Source organism: Phaenicophaeus curvirostris, chromosome 2 (assembly GCF_032191515.1).
Source record: "Phaenicophaeus curvirostris isolate KB17595 chromosome 2, BPBGC_Pcur_1.0, whole genome shotgun sequence".
NCBI classification, from domain to species: Eukaryota; Metazoa; Chordata; class Aves; order Cuculiformes; family Cuculidae; genus Phaenicophaeus; species Phaenicophaeus curvirostris.
In genome coordinates, this window is record NC_091393.1 from 39,834,151 (window position 1) to 39,861,724 (window position 27,574).

Here is a 27,574-nt window from a genome sequence, read left to right on the forward strand (position 1 = left end):
ATATATTGAGATAGATACAAACCCTCTTCACTGCCCAGAACACACTCTACAAAGGAAATACTACATACAGCCTTTGATTAGAGTTAAATTTATTGCCATAAAGCACTTCCCTTAACTTACATGCTCTTAATTAACATTGGTTCCAGACGCCAACAAACACTGTCCACCTTTAGCTTAGAATACAATTGTCTCAATGAAGATTTTTTTTTAATAGGCAAGGAATTATCTACTCAAAAAAAAATCTCAGAATTATTTTTAGAATATTATTTTATTTTTAAGTAAAAATATATATACACACAAGTAAACAGTTTTGCACTTTAAAAAATAAAAATTAAGTCTGAACTCTGGCTTTACCTGGAAAATTTTCCAAGCCTAATTCATTCAATAACCTCTAGGAATCAGCAGGACTGAGTCTTCCAGTCGTTGACATAGGAAAGAATACATATTTGTCTGTCAAATCTGGAAATCTCAACTTGCCAAGCTTTTCTCACTTTAAATATTAATCTCTAAGCATCTCCATATGACTGCGATAAACCAGTATGTTAAATCAGCTCGTAGGAAGCATGGAATACATGTACACAGACTATAGTGTCTGAGCAAAATCGTCCTGTTCAGGGCTTTCTAAACAAAGATAATAAAAACTGCAGGGAAAGAAATCTGGTGATAATTTACGGCTACCTCATTTGTCTACTCCTAGTCATTTTCCTTAGCAATTTTTCCTTCTGTTGATCTCATACATAGGTTAAAAATAGACACAGTACAAGCAAAGAAAGGGTCCAGCAAGCATCATGAGAAACTCAGGGACAGGAAATGTCAGGAAAATAACTCTAGAAACATTCTTCCACTTCAGTGCTTTTGAACAGTTCTAGCCTAAGTGGAAAAAAAGGTGTGCTAAGAAGAAAGGAAGAATGAATAAATTAAAAATTTCACCTTTCCCTCAAATAAAGGGAAACGGTACAGGCAAATGTAATGTCTTTTAAAAAAGTTACTAGACAGGTTGGATGAGGCTCATTTCTTACAACTGCAGCAAGATTTCACACAGCAATGATTTTCAAAGATAAGATCATCACTACTTGACTTTGAACTATCCTTGAGTGTCCAGGTCACAGGCAATTTCAGAGTGGACTCTGCCTGAGTAACCATGGGAAAAATATGAATCTGGATGCAAAGTTATGGTAGTGGATTTATCCGGTAGCACACAGCCAATGTGTCTTCAAGTTTCTGAAGATTCAGAAAAAGAAACTTGCCTGGGGACCTGTTTCTTCTTCACACAGCTTTATTTTTAAACACTAGTTTCTGTTTGGTGAAAACTGTACAGCTTTAACTATTTTAAAAACCTTCAACAGTAAGCTGTATGACAAGGACTATTATAAAAAATTAACCAAATATGTCATTCCACAAAGTAAGTGGAACTCATGCGTGCACACACACACAAAATGATCAATGTAAATAGCAAAGTTAAAGGTTTTATAAATAGCAAAATCTTTGAATAAAGTATATACATTTTTATGGGGGTTTTTTACAAACATATATATAGTGCTTCTAGGAGAGACAAGCAACTGTGTTCTACATCACAATATAGAACATAAGATTAGTTGATGTTACTCTAAAGGCCTTTGGGGTTTTTTTTCCTTACGTATGCACAACCCACACAGTAACACTTGCAAAGACGTTTTTTCACATCAGAGCCTCTCTCAACATATAAAATCTTATCTTCAGCACAGCAGTGAACAGGAAAGCTGCACTGCATGCTGAAATAATAAATGTAATTAAAATGCAGAGCTTGCATGTGGAGAGTGCTGCATTTCACCAAAAGATCTACAAATGGAGTATGAGAAACTAGCCAAGAAACCATCCTCAACATTCCCACTTGCAGCCGTGCCACGGGCCTTTAGATGCACATCAATGACAAGCTTTTTTAAGATACACTGCTCTTACAAAAAGGAATAACATTTTTGTTTCAACATTAAGACAATTGTAGGTTAATACGACTGCCATAACATAACACAGAAATGGCCAGACACCATACGATTCTGAGCACCTCCTGTAAAGTACTGCACACTCAACTTTCACTTCCTAATGATTATTTTAATGTGAAATGAATATGTTCAGTACCCATCAAAAGCACTCAGCATTTCATAAATTCAAGCTAATGATGACCAACTCAAACCACTCCTTATTAGCAGCAACCGTATCCATTCAAGAATGAATGCTAAATTGACAACGCTCAGAAGAAAATACCAAAGGGCCCACATAATTGTGAGTCTTATTTAAACTAATTTTGCTTTTAAAACCCAATAATACTCTTGTTTAAAAACTTTTGGAGGAAGTTTCAAATGGAACAATTGGCAACAAGTTCATTAAAATAACAGTGCCAAAGATCTCACTGACAAAATGATCACGATCAAATGATCATGAAGGATCACACTTAGAAAGAACTTCACTGTCACATTTGCGTTTTTATGGTCTTTACTCAAATAAAAGCTATGGGGTTTGCTATTCTGGAAAAAAAAAATTCCTTCTAAAAGTTACAGTTCAAAAACCCTAAGTAAAAAACTCATGGATGCAATGGTACAATCCCTCTCACCTCCATTCTTCCAGAGTTAAAGCTTGTTTCACACCAAACTGAATATCAATTGTCCCATTAAAAATATCAGAGGGTCAAAATGAAGCTGGCCACATACTATTCTGCTTTCCTGGGGACAGCAATGAGATTAAAAGTTGAAAGTATTGAGGTTATCCTTTTCAGAAATACCATGCTTTGGTGCTTATTATTAAAAGAAAATTAATTTCACATGCCATGTGTTAGATAACTACTGTGTGTCACGCAAAAGACAGTCTTCCACATTTAGAATTGCTCACAATGAAGCCCTGAGGTAACCGCCTTTTTTCCAGGCAACAGTAATACAGTTCCCTTTGACATTTAATCATCCTTTTACAGCCTACACTAGTATATGCAACTTGGAGCGGTCAGTAATGATTATCAATTGTTCCCAAAGACAGGATCTGTCCAGTTGATTTTTGTTTGTTTGTTTTTAGGACAAAGATTCAGCAGAACGGGCTAATTTGGGTGCAGTGTCTTCTAACGGTGCTGCAACAGAATTCCCCAGGTCTCCGTTTTCATGTGCATCAATACTGGGTTTCTTATCAAACACTGCAAGTTAAAGAGAAATTTTATTTAAGGAAGAGATGCAATCTTGGGAAGGACAGATCAGTAAGCCTTATTGTAGAAACTAGAGAGTTTTCTGAAGTGACTACTAAAATAAGAACTAAGAGGCTTTTAGCAGAACAGGAATTGTTTCTACACCTCTGTAATGTAAAAAATTGATCTGAAGAAGCCAACAATATAAAGTGTTAAGGGAAATTAACCAGTCTTAGACCAGAGTCAGGAAAAGATAAGAACAAATTTTAATTTCAAACTTTGGGAAAAGGTGATCATGAAAAAAAATAAACCCATAAATTAATTCAGTTAATTTACTTGTATCTAAGTAAACCAGGCCAACAAGTCAGGGACTAACCAAAAGTGCTGACAGCCTACTAGTAGGTTAATTGAATTAACAGTAGATTAACTTTACAATGAATACAAAACTAGTGTTTTCCAGAAACTGGTTTCCATACTGAGACTTCAGAATTAAACTGCACGTAACAAATTTTACAACACTTACCTTGTGAGGGTTTGACATCCACATTTGCATCTTTCCTATTAGAATTTGAATGTGCACCTTCTTCCAATTCATCAAGGTATAAACGATAACGGTGTCCACTCTCGTCCTCATATTCTACATTTTCATCATCTGAATCAACTTCTGGAGCAACATACACAACTTCAAACTCAATCTCCCCTCTCTAAAATGCAATGAAAATTACAAATTTACTTACTACTGCACAGGTACGTAATATGGTTACTGAGATAAGCCAGGCCACTAAAATAAATACATTTTACTGTTGTAAATACAGTTTGTTGAATATTTTGAATATGTATCTGAATCAAATTTTTTTTTCTGATTAGAAAAGTACAGCTCTACAGCCAAGATTTACCCAAGTTACTTGAATTTCTTAGTTATTTGCCAATACATTTAAAACTTGAAATTTGGACTTGGCACTGTTGGGTTTATGGTTGGACTTCAGGATCTTAAAGGTCTTTTCCAACCTAAACGATTCTGTGAAACAGTGACTTCTAATAACTAAGTGTTCTGATAAAGCAAGTGAACCTCTTAACTGTCTGAAAATGGGAAGCAGGGCAGGAAGAAGATTCTAGACCACATATCAAGATCTTTGGCTGGAACTGTCCAGTCATAAAAGAATAAAATACATTACACTACATAACTATTTCAGTGGGGCAACTGAACAACCTGATTTCCTTAATGAACAATTATTAACCAATATGTGAGTATAACTGAACCCCAGCATTTTTCTCCCTAAGAGAATTAAGCATAAGGCAATACAGCTTCAGGAATCACCATAGCTTAGCGTAACACTGTGTTTAACAGAAAACATTCAAGGTAATTCAATAGGCAGGACACAGGAAGCACCTAAACGTGCCTACGGATAACAGGTCCCAACTGACCTGTTGGGAAAGAATAGTTACAGCTTCTTTATGTTTGGCATCTCTTAGATTAACTCCATTTACTGCCAGAATAGCATCACCAACATGCAATCCTCCACATCGATCAGCAGGTTGTCCAGGATGGATTTCAGAGATCAGTATTGGAACACCATGCTCCTTCCCACCCTATTAAAAAAAGTAAACTTTAATTAACTGAGATATCCATTAGCATAAAACCCATAAAATCAATATTCTGATAGTTGCTCTTAAAGTGCTTATTTCAACTTTTATAACAGAAAATTAGAAGGCATGCTTCAGACAAAAAGGACGCTGAAGAACACCACATGAAATGCTTCCCTGAATTCTTCTCCTCACTAAAGAAAGGGCAAATTTCAAAGACACACTCAAAGAGTCAAAGGAAACAAGTCTGAATAATAATGAAAGTTTAAAATCATATACAAGCTGATGAGATTACATCAAAACCTTACTAAAAAAGCATATCAGGTACTACACCGAGTTGCAAAAAACAATATTCATACTTAGAAACAATATTCATATTTAGTATAATAGTCAGAATTTTCAAAATTTGATGTAAAAAGTTAATACAGTTTTTGTTAGGTGCGAGATGTCAATACCAATACTTTTGACAAAAGTTATAATCACAACAGCTAAGCTTTGGAAGTTAATTCTCAGATTATTTCTCCTCTTCTACAGACATACCACACCTGAAATTTACCACTAGACCACCTGATAAAGTGTCTACACCCTACACACAAACAGTAATCAGAAGGTTTACATAAAGTAGCAGTTATCTATTTCCTAATCTATCAAAATTAAGTCTTCAAGTTCTAAGACCATAGCAATGGATTTTTGTATGCTTTTTTTCAGAAGTTCTAACAACACATTCACTGATGAACATATTTTACAGAAACACAAATTAAAATTGCTTCTTCTGTGTCATGGAAAATAAATGCAAGTATTTACTGTGATTGAGATTCCTAGTCCTTCATGGTCTTCTTTAACTAGCAAAACTTTTCTGATTGGACCAACACCTTGACTTTTCTTTAAGGCATCAGGATCCTAGTTTGATAAAAAACAGAATGGTATAAATATAAATGTGTGAACCAAGAAGTGATGCATCTCTGTATTGGTTTTTTTTGTAATTGTATACAGGCAGTATACAAAACCCAGAGTTTTAGATTAGCTCCAGGCAAGACACACTTTACCCACCCCACTACGGACAGCGTGTGAAACCAGAAGAGATTCCTCACTGTGCAATCTTGATGAGAATAATTGTTTCAATCACTTCAATTTGTTGAGTGATTTACAGCACAGAACTTCAAAAGAAGGAAATCAGCCACACATTAAAAATATAAACGGGTGACATAAAGGAATGCTGATCACTTCTGAAGAGTTAAACGAAGTAAACAGCTATTTAAAACTAATCAAATTACAGAAGACAACATAATATAGTCCAAAGGAAGAGGCTGCTTGGTCAAGTTTTTTTTATTATTATAAAAAAAAAACATGTCAAAAGCCATCCAAGTCAAAATAAGAAGAGACTAAATAAATTGAGGTATTTATTTTGCTTTTGTTAAGCCACTGTTGCCGTTATGCACACCCTTGAAATCATATATACATAATTAGCAATATAAGCAGTAAGATCCATCTGACCAACTAAGATATTTAGAACAGATCAAAGTAGAGAACTTTCCTGAAAATGTTTGGGCTTATGCATTGAATACTGGGGTGATCAAGAGGCCCTTTGAAAGGCTTTATTTTAAAAAGTACCTTTAGGAGCAAAAAAAAGATCAATTTGTTTACAGAGTGTCAATTACCTGGCCTTCAAAAAATTTTTAAAGATTAATTTCTGTTCAATCTAGTCCTAAAGATGTTATTCTTCTTGGTTTTTGTAAATAAATTTGCTCTATATTTTGAAACCTAGGTAACGAAATTATTATTTTCAAAAGGACTAGGTAAGTCAAAGCAATTGTATAATCTTTCATGGTCATTTATGGGGACACACTATTCAGCATATGACTGTCGTTCATCACATAAAAGAACTACATATTTAGAAGTGACGTTTGAAAGAACGCAACATTGAAGTGAAAATAATCACAAAAATGAAGAAGTAACTCTCATCTGTTTTCCACAAATGCTGGCAATTATGGATAAACGGCTCATCTTTTCAACTTACATGTCCCGGTGGTGCTTGCATTGGTCGTTTTAAATCATTTCGACCTCGACAAGCTCTAATAACAGTTTTGTGACGGTGAAGGTGTATTTCTGCCTCAAGCTGGTTCCAGAGCTTGTCATGAGCTGGTCCCTTCATATCTCGTCCCAGTAACTGAATCTGCTGGACCCTATAGAATGACAGAGAGAGTAAAACATGTTATATTACAATTGAAAGATCAATGCATCATGCAATCCTTACACCCCATCTGGCTACAGCACACAGCAATGCAGCAACCAGTGCAAGTGCAATAACCACAGAGATTTTTTGTTTCTTCCTTTTGTTCAACAAAGTGCACATGAGATTTTTCCTGCTTAGTCTTAACTTTAGACCTGCCCCTGAATATGCAAAGCAAGACCATAAAAATATATTTCATGCTAAGGGAAAAGGATTGACTTTAGATACCTTCCAGCTAGTTCCTTATCTAAATACTTGGCTGCCAATCTTGCCCCATAAACCTCAGCCTGAAGCACAGCTATGTGTCGACGAAGAGCTTCATTTTCCTTCCTGAGCAACTTCACCTCAGCTTCCAGCTGAGCTTCTTTCACTTTTTCTTTCTTGTTAGCTTCAAGTTCTCTCTCCTTAAAAAGAAAAAAAAAAAGGAAAAGTTGAAAGCTTTTCTCAAAGTTAATAATGAAAGAGCATTTACATACAACATGAAGTAACTCTCCTGTGAACAGGGCAAGCATGCAAGAAAAAAATGAAAGCAGGGACGCCGGCACTAGTGGTCTGCATACTCTCCTCCTCTGGGGAGAGGAGGCCTTGCATTCAACTTTGTGCTCCTGACATGACTTTTATCCAGCTTACAACTTCTTAGCACAAAATGCATATAACTAGTTCAAAGTCCAAGGACTGAAACTAGCAACAGCGATTCTCCCTGTCACACTCGGGTGGCAAAATTTAAGTAGCGTGAATATTATCCTTACTTTTTAATGTGTCCAAACAGAAGATTCATACAATGAGATAAAAGATTATTTTAAAATGAAAGAAATCACTAAATATTAAAATTTGATAACATTATTTAAATATTTTACTACATTTTTTAACATGACCAGATGTCAACAGAATGCTCTGAAAGTCTGTATATCTTTAAAACAAGAATTATTTTCATGCAAACAACCAAGAAACATCCAGCCAAGGACATTTTCAAATCAGATTCTGGAGATCACAAAAATAAAGCCAGAAGTTCTACACATGAAGGCACCCACCCTCGCTAAACTTAGGAGAAGTTAGTGCAAAACGGCTTTGTAAAAAAACCCCAAATCACCCTACAAAATGAACCTTCACCACCACCACCATGGATTATGGAAATGAAAATTACTTCCATAGTGGTTCATCAAAAATGCACAGAAAATGCATAGTCATTAGCTGTTATAACACACAGAACACCAGAGTCAAAGAAATTAGTATCCTCAACTTCTACAAAATTTACTTTCAGGAGAGCATATTTGTTTACTTGTATATTTTATATCTTTTCTTACATTCTTTTACAAAGGGGGAGGGGAAAAACACTGCAAACCAGGAAAATACCAGAGACACAGGACCTATTACTGTTCTCTTTTAAAAATGTCTGTAAACTGAAGTAGCAATAAAATTAGGTTTACCATAACACTTTTTTGAAGACACTTAGAATATCTTGTAAGTGTTCTTTGTATATGGACTAATTATGTTATTAAACAAATAAAACCAGGAAGAACTACTTAAGAAGCAATAGGACAGAAACAGAATTTTACAGAACTGGCAAGACAAATCTGTTATCAAAGTGTGAAAGTGCTTAAGTCTGAGATCATTCCAAGTCTCAATATAAAATCCATCAATATGGCTAATATTACCACATTTGAAATCACTGGCATTTCACTTCCTGTAATTCCCATCTTGACTCAGTTTCAGATAAGGTTTGACTCCACATGCAAGTTAGAAAACCCATCACACAAAGCCATCTTGCAAAATGACTCCTCAACAAATCCCTTTCCAAACTGCAGGATCACTCCTAAGCCAAGATTTTTGACTAATCTACATTTAAAGAATAGGAGTTTCTAAAATTATACCAATTCTCTCTACTATGATGATGATCTTGCAATATTTTAATTCACTTGTATTGCCAGTAGCCAAAGGGCAATTACAAGAATTCAAGAATACCAACAAACTGCCACACGCTCCAGCTGCAAGAAGGGTGACAGCTGAAACATAACACTCATTTTACAGTAGCTGAGAGCCCATATACAGGTACAGTGGTCCTGTACCATTTATCTTAGCTCTGTACATATTGCTATCAAGGGGCTCTAGAACATAGGCCGATCATTCATGTACATACTCAGTTTTAGAACATCTTTTATCTGACAAATATAAAAAGACTAAGACTAGAACTTAAAGTAGACATATGAAGGTACATTATTCACACCCAACAATCCATTTTCTTCCTCATTGGATATTTTTATGATTTATTTACTGAATAGCAAGTCATGCTCTAAAAAAATCATATTATTTTTGCCAATGATTTGTTACAATGTACCAGTCCTGGGGTTTTTTTTAGAAAAAAGCTTTAGAGATCTATGAGTTTCTTGATGTATTTGAAATATGCTCTGGGAGCAGAATTCCAGTCTCCTGCAGAAAAGTGAATTGCTAAAGTGATTTGAGGCATTTGCTTACCCTAGCAAATTCCACATAGCACACTTCACTGTGTTTATACAAAGCAGCCAGATTTAAAACTCTCAGCAAGACTAAAATTTTCCGTTTATTTTCTCTGAATTTGATTAAGCATTTAAATTAAATTTAAGCAGAAATTAAAATGCTATATTTCCAAGTGAAATTACTTTTAGTCATGAATTTTAAATGCTATAGCTAAAATATGAGGACCAATGTAATCCCACAGAGTTGTTGCTTTCCCAGTTTTCTCCATTACTAAAACTATTACTCTGTGACTGGGGTGGAAAACTACACCCGAGAGCCACTCTTAATGCTACTCTGGACTATCTCCAACTGATCACCATGAAGAAAAATCAAATGTTTGCAATACAGAACATTTGAAGATGAACTGAAAGAACATGCCTTTTTTTGACCAACTGTCAGGAGTTGTGATAAGTCTCCAAAAAATCTTTTAAAAAAATGAGGAAGTTATAGAATCGTTTCACACCTTCTAGTGTTCTTAGTATTGCATAAGTTCTGCAAAATAGAAAACAAAAAAAAAATTCTGTTGGTAATATAAAAGAACACCAAGCCAAAAATGCAACTGCAATGTTCAAGATCAAAGCTTACAGTTACCAACTATCCTGTGGCTTTTCAAAGAGCAAGCACTCAGTAATAATAATGAGGTATAAAACATAATAAAAGCAGAAAAGCTGTTTAAAAACTTTTCAAGTCTATCACCATGGAAAACTGAAAGATAACCTAATTTTGCATCACTTTTTCTTCTTATCTACATATGATTGAGTTTATATGCTTTGGGCTGTAATACAAGCCAGTAAAACATACTAAATCATGTCCAGAAAAAGAGCTGAGAAAAGGGGAAAAGAAGGAAAAGCTGACAGGACTTTTTTTTTTAATGAAATATATAAAATACTTCGTGTTACACTGATAGATGCATTGAGTGTTTATTTTGGACATCTTAAAAAATTTAAGATATTGCCAGAACTATCTTTCAGAATGTCAAGTTGTTAGGTATCACCCCAAGTTAGCTGTAACGATAAAAAAATAGAACACATCTAGGAAAGAAGGCACCAGAACTAGAAAAGGTAAACTAAAATGCAAAGAAACTTCTTCACATCGCATCTTCCCAACTGACAAAAAGCCAGATCTGTTTTGCCAGTTTCTGAGGCCAACATATATTTTGTTGCACAAAACAGAAGCACTGCTTAAACGTACAAAAAGGCAACAAGCATACTTACCATTTCATCCACAGAAAGGACAGACTTAAGACAGAAGAAAAGAGTTCCATAATTAGAGAAACGGGCAATAGGAACTTTAAGAAAATGCAAAAACATAAATGACTCATTTGAAAAGAAATTTACTATCAGATTGTGTATTTCATTAGAAGGCATAACGAACAACTGGTACAATTTTGGTATTTTGCAGTGAAAGTTATTAAATATCTTATTAAACATTTTAACCTTATCGTGGTATTGAAAACAATATTTCCTCTAAAAAAAGAAAGTTTACTTTGAAAGTAACATAGAAAATATATTCCATATTATAACATCTGTTGTACAGATGATTGATTTTTTTCCTTTCAGAAAAAATAACAAAGTAAGTATTACAAGATGGACAAAGGACAGGGAGAAGTAGCACAAAAAGATATAGCAACTGCAAAACTCAAGAAAAAAAAAAATCCGCTAGGGAACTTCATACTTTTACACAGAAATAGCTATTGTGCCTGGACTAAGCAGATACACCACACCTAAAAAGCTATTCAGCTTACGCTAAGTGATGTCATCAATTGCTTACCAATTGAAACATTTTAAAAAAGTCTTAGTACACAACCATGTACAATTTCGCAATTTGCAGAGTACACTTACACTAAGAGTCTACATACAAGAGTGGTGGTTGTTAACAAATAAAGCAGAAAGCTAACTAATACAGAACTTTATTTCTCCATTGCACATCCTGCTGACTCAGTCCCTCTTTGCCCTCACAGGCTGCCTGACCGCCAGAAGGTCAGCATGACAGTTTTTATTTACCTAAAACTCAGATTTCCCATTATTATCATTTAAGCAGCTTCAGTTTTGTTTATTGAAGCTGCCCAGACCTTTATAGCTTTCTATATCTGTAACAGATTAAAAGTGAGTTTCTCTCCACTAGAAATATGAAACCCCTAAAGGCAAAGTAGAGCAAAACCCAAAAACTAGTCCTGACATTTATAAAAAAGGAAGAACTAAATAGAATTAAGAAGAGACTATCAGGCTAGGCTGTTAATAAATAAAATTTCAACACAGACAAAATCTGAAAAAAAAGGTAAGTAAAATGTAATTATTGTCAACTGTGGGAAAAAGACAGTTGTCAATAGCACGGAGATTTAATATATCTTTAGAAATCATTTATAACAAGGTAAGGTTAAAAATATTATTTGCTATGTCATTCAGAAGTTAAACCTCACTAGTAAAATTTAGGGACCAAAATCACTCACAGTAATGTGTTGGCTTAAAAAAATAGCTACATGCAAACCTGCAACCCACACTTACAAAATGCTGCTGTTACTTAAGTAATGCTTATTTCCAGGGCTGTAAAAATTATTGACAGCTCTGAAGAAATTTCAGCATGCTTACGCCATAACTCAATACAGAATAAATTATATGCAGACAATCTAAAAAAATGTTACTTTTATACTGAATAGGCAAGTATACAGACCTAGGAACATAGCTCTAATTCAGCTACAGCTTTTGAATCTGAAGCAGGAAGAATTTGGCTTACTCCTGTTATTCAGTGATTAGCCTAGATAGTCTTTAAGCCTTATAGCCTATTACTGTGTTTTATTATACATTAACAGGACAAACTGGCAGAGGAGACTAATCTGATGTTCCACATATTGAGACTAGTTATCTGCAATCATCCTGCGAAGCAATTTTAAAAACAGTCAAAGAACTGGACTTTGATTTATGCCAATACTTAGAAAACACAATCTGTACAACACTACTTTCTTGTTCTAATTTACAAAGTCTGAATACTAGAGTCTGAATCTGTGCTGTGGCTAGTAACAAGGCAGGCTACACTCTGGTTATTGGTCAATGACAACTAATTGCACAGATTTACTAACGTTAACTTTTGGTGGGCTCCGTAAAGGTTTAAGTTTCTAAAAAACATATTGTACCAAAATTATCAGTGGTTTATTGAGTTCTGACAGTGTGCTGCATGTAGCAACTGATAGTACCACACATGCATCAGTAGCATCCTTGAGAAAGAATGACAACAGAGAGAGGACTGTGGTGTCATCAACCCTCTTTCAGAATGGCAAAACAATCCCATTCTTACTCTTATCAGAGTGTATCTACAATAAAACCAATAAACTTAGTTCACTTCAATTTTTTTTAAGATACTTGAAGATTCGGTTGTATTTGTGTATTGGAAGCTATTAGCTTTCACAACTTCTGTCTACAGAACAGCTTTGTAAACCACCAAAATATTTTCTTATTCTACTTTAAGAAACCACTCAAAAAGGGTTTATGAAAAAAACAGCTTCTTAAAATCTTATTCATTATTCTGATGTTAATTTGTTATTTTTAATGGCTGCTAAAAACCAACTGTAAATATTATCTAAAAAAGAAAAAGTTAACTTTTTCTAACATTTTTCATGTGAAACTTGGTAACCAGCTTATTTGCAGCTTTCAAGGAAGAACTTCAGACAGGAGAGGGAAAATATAATATAATCCTCCATTCAAGCCACCATACTCACCAGTTTTGCCTTAATAGCCCCAGAATCAACATTCTGCCCCGTTTTGGCATGTAGCTGAAGTTGAACAGCATGGAGCTGCAGAAGCTGATCGTGCACTTCCTTTTCCAACACCGCCTTTTCTGCCTGCGTCTCTGTCAGTTCAGATTTCAGATCAACTAACTGTGCCTGTGAAGATATAATCCATCATAGTAACCAGAGTAACAATTAAATGGGATCATCAGAACTGTGACAAACAAATACATCCATTGCTGGTACATATGTGCTAAACATGGTGTAATACAGATAAGTTGTACGTGCTATCACAAATTCCTCTGTCTCATCTTACGCACTGGATGATTTGTAGGCTTTTCTCCTCCCCAGCCGCCACAAAATTCATTCATCCACAGACTCAGCATCAAACAAGTAGATTGCTGAAAGTAACAGTAGCTGGGTTTTTCCTCACACAGACAATGGCATGTGATGCCCACGTCCACTCCAAAACCAGGGAATGACATTAAACCTATAGAGGACTTGCAACCACAGCAATGCAAACACAACTTAGAACTTTAAAATTGTTAAACTATATTGAAAAAATATTAATTTAATATTAAATATTAACCAAACTAAAATTACAATTATTAATGCAATCCTGAAATCAAATAACACAGTTTACAATTGGTATGTTATCAACAGCCTAAATGAAATAGTAAATGAGGTATGCAAACCAGAAGCCATGAACGAACATGCCCCTAAACTGCCTTTGCAGAAAACCAGGAAGAGCTATTAAGTCTCAAAAAACGTGGCTTTGAAATATTTTAAATACAGTTTACATTCAGTGTACATACCAGGAATAAAAGACAAGTTCTAACATGTTTACCAGGTTACTGATTATCCTTAAGTTCAAGTAGTATTTTTAAAGTAAACATATACAAATATAAACATTTATATAAGCTTTAAAGTTAGTATTTGCCAAAATACCCACAGATGATGACCTAAGAGGAGGGGAATTTTGATCATGGTTAATATTTTTAAGTAAATTCCCAGATTATATTTTCACTTCCAAAAATTTGAAATTAAACAGCAAAACAGAAAAGCCATTGATTCTTCAGAAAAAAAAAATGTCATATCAAGGTAGGGTATTTTAGATCATTTAATGACATTATGTTAGTGATCAAATTTGCACTGAATACCAACAATAACCCCATCTGACTAGATAAACCACTATTTTAAAAGTTCTGGATCAGTTAAAAAAAATTAAAAAAGAAAAAGCCAGGAAGGATTTGATTATCATGGGGAGTATTTACTGGGTCTAACTTTAGGTACATAATTTAGATGGACAGCCTCCTTAAGCTTCCAGCGTAATTATCAGGAATAAGTAGGCTATTCCAGAGGTGATTCAGAGCATCTAAATTAGAGTGTAAGTTGATGAGATGAGTCAACCCATCTCCAGTTTGCTGCAGCCAAGAAGAATTATCTCCCTTCCTGGCCCCACACATGTCCCCTCACTCCACATGGCTGGGACAAGAGGGTGAGAGACATCCTACCCACGAGCTCTGCTGATTTCACACCAGACTCCCCAGCACCTCTCCCTGTCCATTTAAAAGGAGCCTTGACAGGCTAGGTTAGCATTTAGTTTTTGTTCAGGAAGGAATTTGACTGAATTCCCACCTTCCAACTACCTGGATGACAAAAAAACTTGAATAAAAGCCTTGCAGAACTCTAAAGCAGAAATTGCCTCCTGCAGCGAGATGATATTTAAAATACTGTAAAACCATATCATTTTAGAGAAATGGGTTACTTTTACTTTATTATTATTTGTTATTATATAATTGTATAATGATATTACTTCTACTTTTAAAAAAGACTGGTAATGCGTTCCTTCTTTCAAACAGGCCCTAACACTAACATACTACTTTTTATTACTTTTTAATATATATATACACACACAGAGACATCCATTCTATTTCAAAATGCCTGGAAAAGCATATAGTGTCAGAACAGATAAATTATACCATTTTAATATTGTCCAGCCTCACCTAGTAGAGAACGGCATACAAGGAACAGAAAAGAGTTTTGGCCAAAAAGTATTTCCCTGTGCTCATAATAAAAACAAAACAAACAAACAAACAAACAAAAAAGATAAAGTAGTACCCTGCATATGACCTAGGATATAAATTCATATCCTGTTGTTTTAATAGAGGGAGCCAAATGAGAAATGGTATAAGCGCACATCACGAAAGTAATCCATTTACACATTATGAAAAGTCATAAATCTATCCCCATAAGCAAATGCAGAAACAAAAGTCACACCGAAATGCAAACACAGTAAGCCGGTTTCAAACCCTGTAATCTACTTCTGCAAAGGCCGACAAATCTTTACATTATTTCACAGTAGTTCTGCCATTCTCAGCTTAGCCAGTTCACTTAGTTATCCTTTATACTACTCTTACTAGCACTGATTTTTATCCACATTCCTTTATTTTGTGATAAAGGTATCGTGCGGAAAGACCACTGGATATTCAACAGTTCTACACTGAGGTTTGGAAGATAGTAAAAAAACTAGAGAGAAGGCAGACAGGTGATTAAATGACGAGCACAAACAAGAACTATTGGTAAGGCCACTCCTTCTGAAAGCACCGTTCACTGCATGAGGCAGGGGTTCTACAGGAAAAGGTGGTGCTAGATCATATAATTATAATGTTTCCACTATATAAGCACGATGAAGATAAATGTATGTTGCACTAGCAACTGTACCAATCCTTTAATTGGTAGCTTTTTGGATGTTACTCTCCAACAAGACTTTCGAAGGAAGGATGACACGTATTTTGAAGGTCACCTGCAACTGCTCTAGAATTTGCAGAGAAGCCAGTTGCTGGCAGAAGTAACAAAGACCCACCCACAGGAGACCACTGAGCTTCATGGTTTGGAGAGCTTAGGAAGAGCCACCAAACAACAAATAGAGAACAGAAACTTGCACTGGGGAACAAATAAGGGGCAGAGGTTGAAGAGAAGGTAGTATGTTCACTTTCATAACACCTTTTAATAGGAATTTGCTAATAAATTTATTTATTAAATTATTTATATATATTATATATTATATATTTATTTATTATTTATTTATTATTTATATAAATAAATATTGATTCTGGCTGTATAAAATGATGTAGATAAGTAATTATCATGCATTAGCAAGTTTCTCACTGCAAGGTAACACCTCGCTTTCTTTCTGCTAACTCATTTGTGAGTCTACGCCCCACACACGGCTAGTAGCAGGACTGGACTGCGGCTCATGGAAGTATGAGTCAATTGTGAAAACCTACATCTAGCCCTAGATAAAACAAGCAGACAGGACATGAGAGAGACCGAATTTGCACAGCTCTTTTATTCCTTTCGTTCTGACATGTGTGGGAAAGGAAATGCCTTCTGAGATATATTCATTTGTTTCTGACTCATTGAAGTCTTGGATACTTTTCTCAGACCAAGATCCATAAATGGAATTCAGTGCCAATGGCAATGGAAATTGTCTAGTCTATGCCCTAACCACGGAAACAAAACTGTACCGAAATCAACCAGAAAATAAGCAAGTTTCTTTTATATTAAATATAGAATATATTAATATATTCCATGTTCCACTTTTCCCACCTTTCTTGTCATGGACAGCACTCACTAGCTTTTCATGAAGTGTTCCGAGAAATAAATAAGTTCAACACTGGATGCTAATGAAGAACTCAGAGAAGTTATATAAATGAATCAATATTGAAAAGACTAAGGAAAAAAGAACAGCGTTACTGACAGAATAACTTCTTTTTCTGAAGCACCTCATTCAAGCTTGTCCTTCAATTCATCAATAATTATTAGACACATTCCTGTTAATTCCTCTGTATTTACTGTTCCAATTACTATCCATACACTGTCACCTACACAAGATGTATTCCTTGGTTTCTTAACATTTTTCTCCTTGCTGTTCTGAACAAAAAAACCAAACCATTCTTTAAGACTGATCTGATCTGTTAGCGGTAGGGGAAGAAAAGGTTATTTCATAATCTGTTTTTAATTTTCTTCCATGAAATAACAATAAACACATACTGTTTGAGAAAGAGCTAATGCTTCATATTATCACCATATTGGTCTATTAATCAAGCTACTGCTAAACTCTAAAAGTTGATTTATGAGTTATCAAAAAGTTGTGTTTGATACAAATTATCTTATACTAAGTATGTATTTTAAACTGGCAATGTAACATATGTGAGCTGAAATGCAGAGATTGATTGCACTTACAGTCATGGAGTTCTTAGTCTTAACTAGTGTTTTCATTAGGAGCCTTAGAAAAAAATAACAACATTGAGGTCTCTTCCAGATACTTTATATAGTATCTTATAATGGTCTGAATGCTCACAAAAAGAAATAAATATTAATTCACCCACCTGTAAATTTTAAAAGTCAGCATTAGAATAACTAACCAAAAATCATTTATTCCTATAAGATCTCAGAGCCACACTCAAAGATCCTACACTAATTTTGTACTTAGTGAAGAATAAAAATGTGGACCTTGCTCTCAACAACTTACAATGTAAATATAAGAAGAAAACGATGAATAACTGTAACAATAAATAGAAGTACAAATACAGAGGTATTTGTGTATAGAGCCATGCAACAGGAAGTAGACAGATGGCATGCTAAAACCACAGGCTACCATTTCTCATAACCATCACTGCTTGAATTAGGCATTAGAAGATGGCAGTATCGCAACCTTGGAGATCTAAAGCATCAAAAGGAGCATACACAGACTGAAAAAACTTCAAGAAGTGGGATGATGCTGACTAACATACCATGTTGACAGGAAACAATCTACCTCTCACTACTGAAAGGGAAACCAGTTGCAGGGGCAGGGGGGTGCAAACAGACAGATGGCATCGTCAGATAAAATAACAACAATGGCTTTAGCTCTGGGCAAAGCTTCTTCCTTTTCTGAGCTATCATTCAAGTAAGTTTTGTAGCACAGACAAGAGTTTTATTTGAACTAATAGAAATGAAAAAATATCCAAGCCTAACCCTAGGCACAGGGACTCAAAATAGAGCTGAAATGAATTGAAAGCTAGGTCATAGGCCAACTAATCCTAGGACAAGGCAGTAGCATTATTCACTACAATAAATATAAATGAGAGGAAGACTTGAATTCCCTCAACATCAAAGTGTAATGAATGCTTTCTGAGGTTTGTAACAATGCACTTTTCAGTATATCAATTTCTAGCTTGAAAAAAGACTAAGCATAATGGACATATTAGAAAACACACAGATTTTTCAGCAAAGAAAAGCCAGATATACACAAAAATCTCCATCCTATTACCAGCCTCCAGTGACTAGAAGTCATAAGCCAAGCACTCAAATGCCTTCAAAGTAGCAAATTTCAAAGACTTTTCTCTTTTTCCTCTCATTTCAGGCCTTTAGGGAACACCTAATTCATTCTCATACCAAGCCTTCTAAACTCATAAAGGTCTGCAAACTCTTTTTTTAAATGAGAGATGATTTTTTTCCACCATACCATCTCAAGATGCCAATAACAGATTAGCAATAAAAAACCCCACAAAACCTAGTAACATTTCATTTCTGTCTTAAGTTTCCTAAACAAGGCAGCCCAGTGCCACCATTTTATCTGTATGTGTACATTTCTCCTTATTTCACCTTCCCTCCCTGCCGATTTGAATTGAATCCATTTTTGGAATTCAAACAAATCCATTAGAGTGGTAAAGGTGTGTACAACTGAAGGTCCCATAAACAACAAGTTTTGCACAAAACATATGCTCAGTAGGAAGGAGTGACAGATTAGTGCCCCAGTGGGAAGAGTCACACCTTAGCTAGTCTGGTCAACCTACCCAGAGACAAGAGCAAAAACAGCACAGTGGCTAGGCACCCATGAGCATTATTGAGCTAGGGACTATGCTCTTGCCTCTTGTCCAGCCAATCACCCAAAACTGTAGGCAGATGAAAAGGCAAAGGATGCTGTGGTGTGGAAACTCACTGAACATGGGAGAGAACTGAGGGTGCCTTACCTAAAAGGTCTCAAAGAGCCAAGGAATGGCTCGGTGTTTGCATTAGAAGCCATTCCCCACAAATCAGTAGGAAGTGAGATTTCACAAGCTCCAATTCTGTTACCAATAAAACACCTCTAGTACGTATATATTTTTAATTGTTAATTTTACAAGAGAGGTCCTTATGAATCTTGCATGGGATCAAACCAAAATTCATAGACAAATAAAGTATATGAGGTATTTTTACTTCTTCAGCACCATGTCCTCACAGAATTTATACTAGACTCCAGAAAATTTACCAATATATGTGTTTATGTACTTAAACATTCACTCCTGGTGGGGACCTTCTGATATGGAGGCTGAAAGTTCTAGGATCATGAAGTACAACAGAGCACGCGACAACACTGCAATTACTCTGTGGCTTCTGCCCCAGCACAGGCGCGAAAAAAGTAACGTAAGTATCAAGATAGGACAGCAGCATGTTTGCTTAACATTATATTTTGGGGGCAATTTTTTAAAGACAGAAACATCACTTAAAGGCAGAAATAGGATAAAACAACAACAAAAAAACACCACCTTGATTATGCTTTACAGACAATGAAATCATTATTCCTAAGTCTTCCCATAACATTACGCAACTGCAGGATAGAAAACAATTTTTCAGGACATGACAGGTGGCTCTTGCAGCCTGAGGCTTAAACATAGTCGCAGACAGCAGACGCACAAGTGGTGGTTCAACAATAGAGGAGACTATCATGCACAGTTAGGAACCACACAGCCCACATACTAATATACTTTCATCAAGACCCTTAACTTTGGCATCAGTCCCTAGATGTGAAGCATTTCTTAAATATGTTTCTTTAATTGCTGGAAGAAAGAATTGTCTCCATTATCTCACTAGCATCACATCACCACTTCAACTACAGCTCTCCAAAAGACAAGAACACTCTACCCTTCCTCAGTGCTGATTGTTCGATTTTCCCTGTCTATTAAGCAGCATTTGCTGCAATTTCTCATGCAACTCTATTAAATGTAATGGACTAGCTTGAATGAGAACCCATGAAACAGATCAGAGCCCTATTAATCTCACTGTGCTCCTCCCTAAAGTAACCAATGTAACAGCACTGTACAAAATTTCTGCAATAATCATACTCTCGGAAGCTATAAATTTTGTTGATATCCTTGCCCACCGGATTTCAACAGAATCAAAGAATGGTTATGACGTGCCAATGATGAAAATGACTAGCCTATGTCAAGAAATTATTGTATTTATAATGAAATTAAAAGCCATTATTTCATTATTAATAATAATACATGTGAAGCACCTTAAAAATTTGGGTTTCGTTTACATAAATGGATACATCAACCAACACTTATACGACAGTCACCAACAGACTTCTTTTCCAAAACAGAAATAGTACTCAGAGTTAAAAGAGTAATTAATAAAACAACATCTCAGTAAATACTGGAAATTCTTATGACATTGAAAAATCTTAGTTTACTTTTCTTATGAAGTTATTGCAACGATGCTCTGTTTCATAGACACATCTGTTGAGAGCAAAAAGATATTTAGGTCTTCAAAATGTGTATTCCTCACTACAATCCAAACAGACCCTCATAAGGAGGCATATGGCCCCACCTTAGTTTAAAAAGTACTGCTAAAAAACAACACAGGACTACAATTCTGCAGTGTGCTCCAAAAGATGGACTCATACACTATATGAGAAGTCATCATGCCCATAAACCCACCTATGCTTAGGGGCTTGGGGTTCCAGTTATTTTTTTTCAATAGGGATCTTCAGATTACCCACATACAGTTACATCTGCTGCAGTTGATACAGTAACAAGTTACATACAAAAGAATTCACATGTTCCTCTAAACTTCCTGATTCAAAGTTCACCAAGGACATAAATATATATAGGCATAAAACTTATCAAACATACACTTAAATGTTTTCCTTAACATTAGCATGTATCTTGGCTTAACACAACTGCCATGACACAGGGTGTGCTCAACCAGACATTCCTTTCTACTTTGTTCATTTAAAAGTACAGAATCAGGTTAGCAGTCAAAGTGCCAGTGTTAAAGTCAAGCTCAGTTTTCACTGGCACATTGACCTACTTCTTTTATTTATACTAAATTGCTACTATACAGAACTTCTGTTTTTTGAAATGGAGACATTCAGACAATGTCACTGTGAGCATCATATAATTTTTTTACCTCAAGCAACACTCAAACAGAAAAAACTAATCCTATGAATTTCTTATTTAAAAATCTACAGAAATCTCATGTACTGAATGACAGTGCCTGCATCTGCTGATTTATAATGCTTTCCGAGAGACAGAGCATCACAAAAATCTTGTTTAAAATGGACGTCATCTCCTTTTGCTCTAATAGCCTGAGGCCCTTACTGTCCTCCATCAAGATACACTTCATTTGTTCATACTGAAGCGAAGCCGATCTCAGAAAATACGGTGTATTCTGTCACCTAAAACTCTTTTTCCTCTTTGTTGAGCTACTCAATTCAACTCTGTCCTACTGTGACCAGCAGGAAAAATATGAAAACAAATCATTCTCCCCTTCTGTTTAATTAGTTTAATTTAGGACTGCAAATGTTATTTGTGCTGTAGTTTGTTCATAAACTCTAACCACCCTAAACACAAGTCAATTTACCTGCATGCATCTACTGTGCATCTGTATATGTTCAGATTTCTTCTTAAATTAATCTACCTCCGAACTGGCAACATATAACACCCTCTTTGGACACCACGGTCTTCCTGGAACACTACTTGCATTATTCAAAAACATCCTTCATATAATATTTTACCTAGACTCATCTCTCTAGCAGTAGGTATACAGCAATGATGCCAAAACATTCTTTTGCACTGAAGTCCTACAGCAGGAGCTTCCAGCCACCGAACTAAGCAAGCTGTGCCTCTTAAAAGCAATGGTATCACTCAGAGAACGCATATGAAGCTGATAAACTTGATAAATCAGAGTCTGAACTGCATTTCTTTATTCTTATCTATCATATTATAGCAAGACTCTGGTCAAGGAACCCATACACAACAAAATTATATTCATCATTTGTTATTACTAATTTGGTTTTCCTTTAGGAGATAATATCACTCATTCAGTAAGACAACAGCAAGCAAACACAGCTGCAGCAGTAAAGTCTTGGCTTTTAACAGTCACTGTCACATTCAAACCATTACTTTTATCCAAACAAAGGCATATTTCTGAAGATGGATTTAACTTATTGGCCTGAATATGTGTTTATATGGAAGTAAAATATGACTAATGACACTTTTATAAATGTGAGCTATGAAGAAATTACTGCAATTTTTAAAGTTACATGAAAAACAGTAACCTGCATTATAAAAAAAAGTAAATCAACTGATCACATTCTAAACTCCAGGATCAACATTAGTGACTTCTTTCAAAATATGTAACTCTATCCTTCGTTTTGAACACTGAGGCTTTTGAGTAGACACCTGTGCACATAAAAAGACAAGAAACTCATTCTCAACAGAGCAGCTCCATCATTTGCAGATTTTAAATAGCAGCTTTCATTTCAGGTTTAAGACTCTAATAATCATGAGGTCCTAAAATTTTAACAACATTCAGGATAATACTATAACTTTCTAAAGGTCTATTTGAAAGATAAAAGTTCCTTTGTAGGTAACATCTAGACCTAATACTAGTATCAGCAATAAAAATATTTCTCAAATATTTACGCATACCTAAAGCACTCACTCTGGATTCTCAGTACCTTTTTTATCAAACGATTACTTCACACACTTAAACATACACAATAATTATGCTATTACAACTACTAACAGTGCTCCTTTGCTTTTCAACTCATTTAAGATAGAGGCGCAGATCTTCAGTTATTTAGGTGCCCCTGATGATCTTCGGTACTCAAATACCTTTTATGATCTGAGTTTCATAATTTCTTTTAAAAGTATTTACACGTGACATCTTTTCAGGAAAATATTTACCAAGCATCAACTCATATGCTTAACATAATCTAAAAACTCATCTGTTTTACAAGTCTGTACACAATACCCACCAACCCCCATGCAATATGCAACAAATACTGATTGTCTACTATAAACTTGTAAATCTTATTTTACCTGTACAATTAAACCTACTGTATAGGTTGACAGCATATATACATACCCAATATTAAAATGTGTATGACAGCATAGCAAAATAAGCACAAAGAACAGTATAAACATCACTACTGTAAGCACTCTGGTGAAATAAAGACTGCAATGAAAAAAGCTCCTAGTTTAATGAGGTCTTTGTTCTACTCTGAATTATCCCATTCCTCTCTTAAACTCTATGGATTATTTTGCATAACAATGTTTTCACACCAGGAAGAAACCTGATTAAAATCAAAGACAATTTACTTACTTTACTTCCTACTGCAAGGCAGACCTTTAGGAGAGCAGGTTACTGTTTGAAGACTCTTAAATTCCTTCATTGTAATAAGTATAACACAAAGGACTGAAAGAACTGAATTCAGTGGTTTACTTGTCTATTAAAGCTCTACAAAGCACGTATCTTCACGGTTTTGAAGAACTTTTCCCCCTTACTCCCATATATTTAGAAGTTTGTAGAACAAGCAATAAAACACTAAAATGAATGGCCTACAATAGATACTGGAGAAATTGGAGTTTTAGCCCAGGGAAAAGCTAATGGAGGGAAGGCGAATCAACAGTCTTCTAATACATAACAGAAAGACAAGAAGGCAGTTAAGATTTGTTAGGGACAAGACAAACGACAACACCTACTAAACCAAAGACAACTCGGGTGGGACCATTATAAAATGACTGTCAAGTTCCCCAGAATCTACTTCCAGAGCACCCCAGTTCTTGCACAAGTTACAGGACCTATAGCCCTGCCTCTTGAGCAGCACTGGCGCCAGCCAGCTTGGCACCAGCTGATGCTTCTTTCTTCCCACCCTGACTGAAATTCTGGATTCGGCATGAAGAAAACTTTCAAACAGTGATGGCAGTTATTAATCTCCTCACAGAATGTGTGATCTCCGCTATCAGTTTTCTAACAGTAACTTTGCCAGAGAAGTATATGATCTGCCTCAGAGTATGAAAGGACAAGAGGACCCGTCAGAGATGATCTTCAATCCATTTTTCCATTTCATTTACTTGTAAGCAGAATAATCTCCTCATTTTGACCACTGACTATAAGCTTTAAGCATCTCAGCCCTATGCCCTTGCCCCATTTTTAAAAGGCTTTCCAAATTAATTAGAGATTTAATGCATACAGAAGACCAGTCAGTGGCATCTGTTGCCCAAGACTGCTGCTTTCAGCATCAAAGAGAACTTTTTCTGGCATGTAACGCTCCATGACCATGCTGTAATAACCAAGCCCAGAGGATTGGCGCGGCCAGGCCTGAATCCTGCAGGGCTGGATACAGCCTTCCAAAAGGCAGGGCAGGGTTCCCTCCCTCCCCAGCTGGCTCCCATCACGGTTCACACCAGCCACAGGACACAGGTGGGGCCCCAGCTGCCACCTCGGGGAGGGTACGGTCCCCACGGGTCTGTGTAATACATAACAGATACCCATTGTCTACTATAAACTCCTAAATCTTGTTTTACTACAGCTATACTATGAAGCCTGCTACCCAGGTTGACAGCATACATACATACACACTCAATATTAAAATGTATATGACAACATAGCCATATAAGCACAAATAATCATAGCACATATAATCATAGAATCATTGAATAGTTTGGGTTGGAAGGGACCTTAAAGATCACCTCGTTCCAACTCCCCTGCCCCCCTGCCATGAGCAGGGACACTTCCTGCTAGACCAGGCTGCCCAAGGCCCCATCCAACCTGGCCTTGAACACCTCCAGGGATGCGGCAGCCACAGCTTCCCTGGGCAACCTGTGCCAGTGCCTGACTACTCTCATTGTGAAGAAGTTCTTCCTAATGTCTAGTCTGAATCTTCCCCCTTCCAATTTAAAGCCATTCCTTCTTGACCTATCACTCCATGCCCTTGTAAAAGTCCCTCCCCAGCTTTTCTGTAGCCCCTTCAGGTACTGGCAGGTCACTATAAGGTCTCCTCAGAGCCTTCCCTTTTCCAGGCTGAACAAGCCGAACTCTCTCAGCCTGTCCTCGCACGGGAGGTGCTCCAGCCCTCTGATCATCATTGTAGCCTCCTCTGGACCTGTTCCAACAGTTACATATCCTTTTTTACGTTGAAGATTTCAGAACTGAACGCAATACTCCAAATGAGGTCTCACAAGAGAGGAATACCACAAACATTACTACTCTAAGCACTCTGGTGAAATAAAGACCGCAATGAAAAAAGCTCCTAGTTTACTGTGGTCTTTGTTCTACTCTGAAATACCCGGTTCCTCTCCTAAACCCGGTGGCGGTAACCCCCGTCCTCACCTCCAGCTTGTGGTTGATCTGGGAGACGGTCTGCGCCTTGTGGCAGAGCTGGGCGAAGCAGGAGCTGAGGCTGGTCATCTTCTGCCGCCCCTCGTACGTGATGTCGGCCTGGTCCGGGTCGATCTCGCCCAGCAGCAGGTCCACGTCTACGAAGGCCTTGTCGAACTCCTTCTCCAGCACCTCCAGCCAGCGGAACATGGACACCCCGCCGCCCGACGACGAGGACGAGCCGCCCGCGGCGACCGGGCCGCACGGACCGACGCCCGACGCCGACATTCTGAGGGGGAGGAGGAGGAAGAGGAGGAGGATGCTTCTGCCTCTGCTGCTTCTGCTTCTGCTGCTTCTGCCTCTGCTGCTTCTGCCTCTGCTGCTTCTGCCTCTGCTGCTTCTGCCTCTGCTGCTTCTGCCTCTGCTGCTGCTGATGTTGCTTCTTTCAGTCGCTGCTTCTTCTGCCTTTGCTTCTGCTGCTTCTGCCCCTGCTGCTCCTGTCGCTGCTTCTTCTTCTACCTCTACTGCCGATGGTTATGATGATGATGCTTCTACCTCTGCTTCTGATGATGATGATGCTTCTGCCTCTGCTGCTTCTGCCTCTGCCACCGCCCCTCGAAGCCCCGAGCAGGGCAGAGCCCGCTCCCCCCGGCCTCAGCCCCTTCCCCCTCGGCCTCAGCCCCCTCTCCCCGGCCTCAGCCCCTTCCCCCTCGGCCTCAGCCCCCTCTCCCCGGCCTCAGCCTCTTCTCTCCTTCTCAGCCGCTCCCCAGCGGCTCCCCGCAGCCCCGCTCCCGCCGCCCCCCGGCCCGGCGCGGCCGCCGCAGCACGCAGGGAGCCCCGCGGCCGGCGCACGCGCGGCGGCGCTGTCAGGCGGGCGGCTCGGCCTGCCGGCGCGCGGCTGGCGCTGCCTGCCACAACTCCGGACGGGAGGCGGCGAGGCAGCACCAGCCGAGCCCCGAGCGCACCGAGCGCAGCCGCCGCCAGGGGGCGCCGAGGGGGCCCGGCCCCGCTCCGGCTCCAGGGAATCGGCTGGGAGGGAGCCGAAGGGTCCCCTGCACTATGGGGGAACGACCTTAAATCGGAACCGGGAAGATTCAGACTAGACATTAGGAGGAATTTCTTCCCGACGAGGGTGATGAGGCACTGGCACAGGCTGCCCAGGGAAGTTGCCCCATCCCTGGGGGTGTTCAAGGCCAGGTTGGATGGGGCTTTGGGCAGCCCGGGCTAGTGGGAGGTGTCCCTGTCCATGGCAGGGGGATTGGAACCACGTGGGCTTTAAGGTCCCTTCCAACCCAAGCCATTCTATGATTTTTCATTAGGAAAAAAAGGATTTTTTTTATGTTTCATTTGGCATTTCATAGAATCATGGAATGGCTTGGGCTGGAAGGGATCTCAAAACCCATCCAGTTCCAAGCCCCTGCCAGGCACAGGGACACCTCCCACTTGGTCAGGCTGCCCAAGACCCATCCAACCTGGCCTTGAACACCTCCAGGGATGCGGCAGCCACAGCTTCCCTGGGCAACCTGTGCCTGACTACTCTCATTGTGAAGAAGTTCTTCCTAATGTCTAGTCTGAATCTTCCTCCTTCCAATTTAAAGCCATTCCCTGTTGTCATGTCACTACATGCCCTTGTAAAAAGTCCCTCCCCAGCTTTCCTGTAGCCCCCCAGGTGCTGGAAGGCTAAGGGTGAAACCCCTGAAATGTGCCTCTGACCCTCCTGCCCTCAAATCCCTGGCAATTCCACCCTCAGAGTTGCTGCCCAATCCTGACTGCCCTGGCAGCATACAGCCCTCAGCCTGCCTCCACAGGAACCTCCCCTCAGCTTGCAGGGATGACCCTGTGTGTCCCCCCCATCACGCTCTGTCTAACACAGTCATCATATTCCGTCTAACTTTAAAAAAAACACAACTGCTTAGATGCAACCTAACTGTACATCAGCTTAAATCAAAATATTCCACTTTGAAATATTCCACGTATTGTATCACCT

The 27,574-nt window shown here is 37.8% G+C and overlaps 1 protein-coding gene across 2 annotated transcripts; it reads right to left on the reverse strand.

The window, feature by feature from the left end:
* Positions 1–249: 249 nt before the first annotated feature.
* GOPC (golgi associated PDZ and coiled-coil motif containing) lies at positions 250–26,189 on the reverse strand. 2 transcript variants are annotated; one of them, XM_069851779.1, is made up of 9 exons: positions 25,600–26,189; positions 13,162–13,326; positions 10,664–10,687; positions 7,185–7,360; positions 6,744–6,909; positions 5,531–5,626; positions 4,568–4,732; positions 3,666–3,846; positions 250–3,154 (listed from the first exon to the last, which is right to left on the reverse strand). In XM_069851779.1, the coding sequence occupies exons 1-9, from the start codon at positions 25,873–25,875 to the stop codon at positions 3,036–3,038; spliced, it is 1,368 nt and encodes a 455-aa protein (XP_069707880.1). In that variant the 5' UTR covers positions 25,876–26,189; the 3' UTR covers positions 250–3,035. The 2 variants fall into 2 exon arrangements, with proteins under 2 accessions (XP_069707880.1, XP_069707881.1); XM_069851780.1 differs by lacking the exon at positions 10,664–10,687 and having other exon boundaries at positions 25,600–26,188.
* Between the last annotated feature and the right edge of the window lie 1,385 nt (positions 26,190–27,574).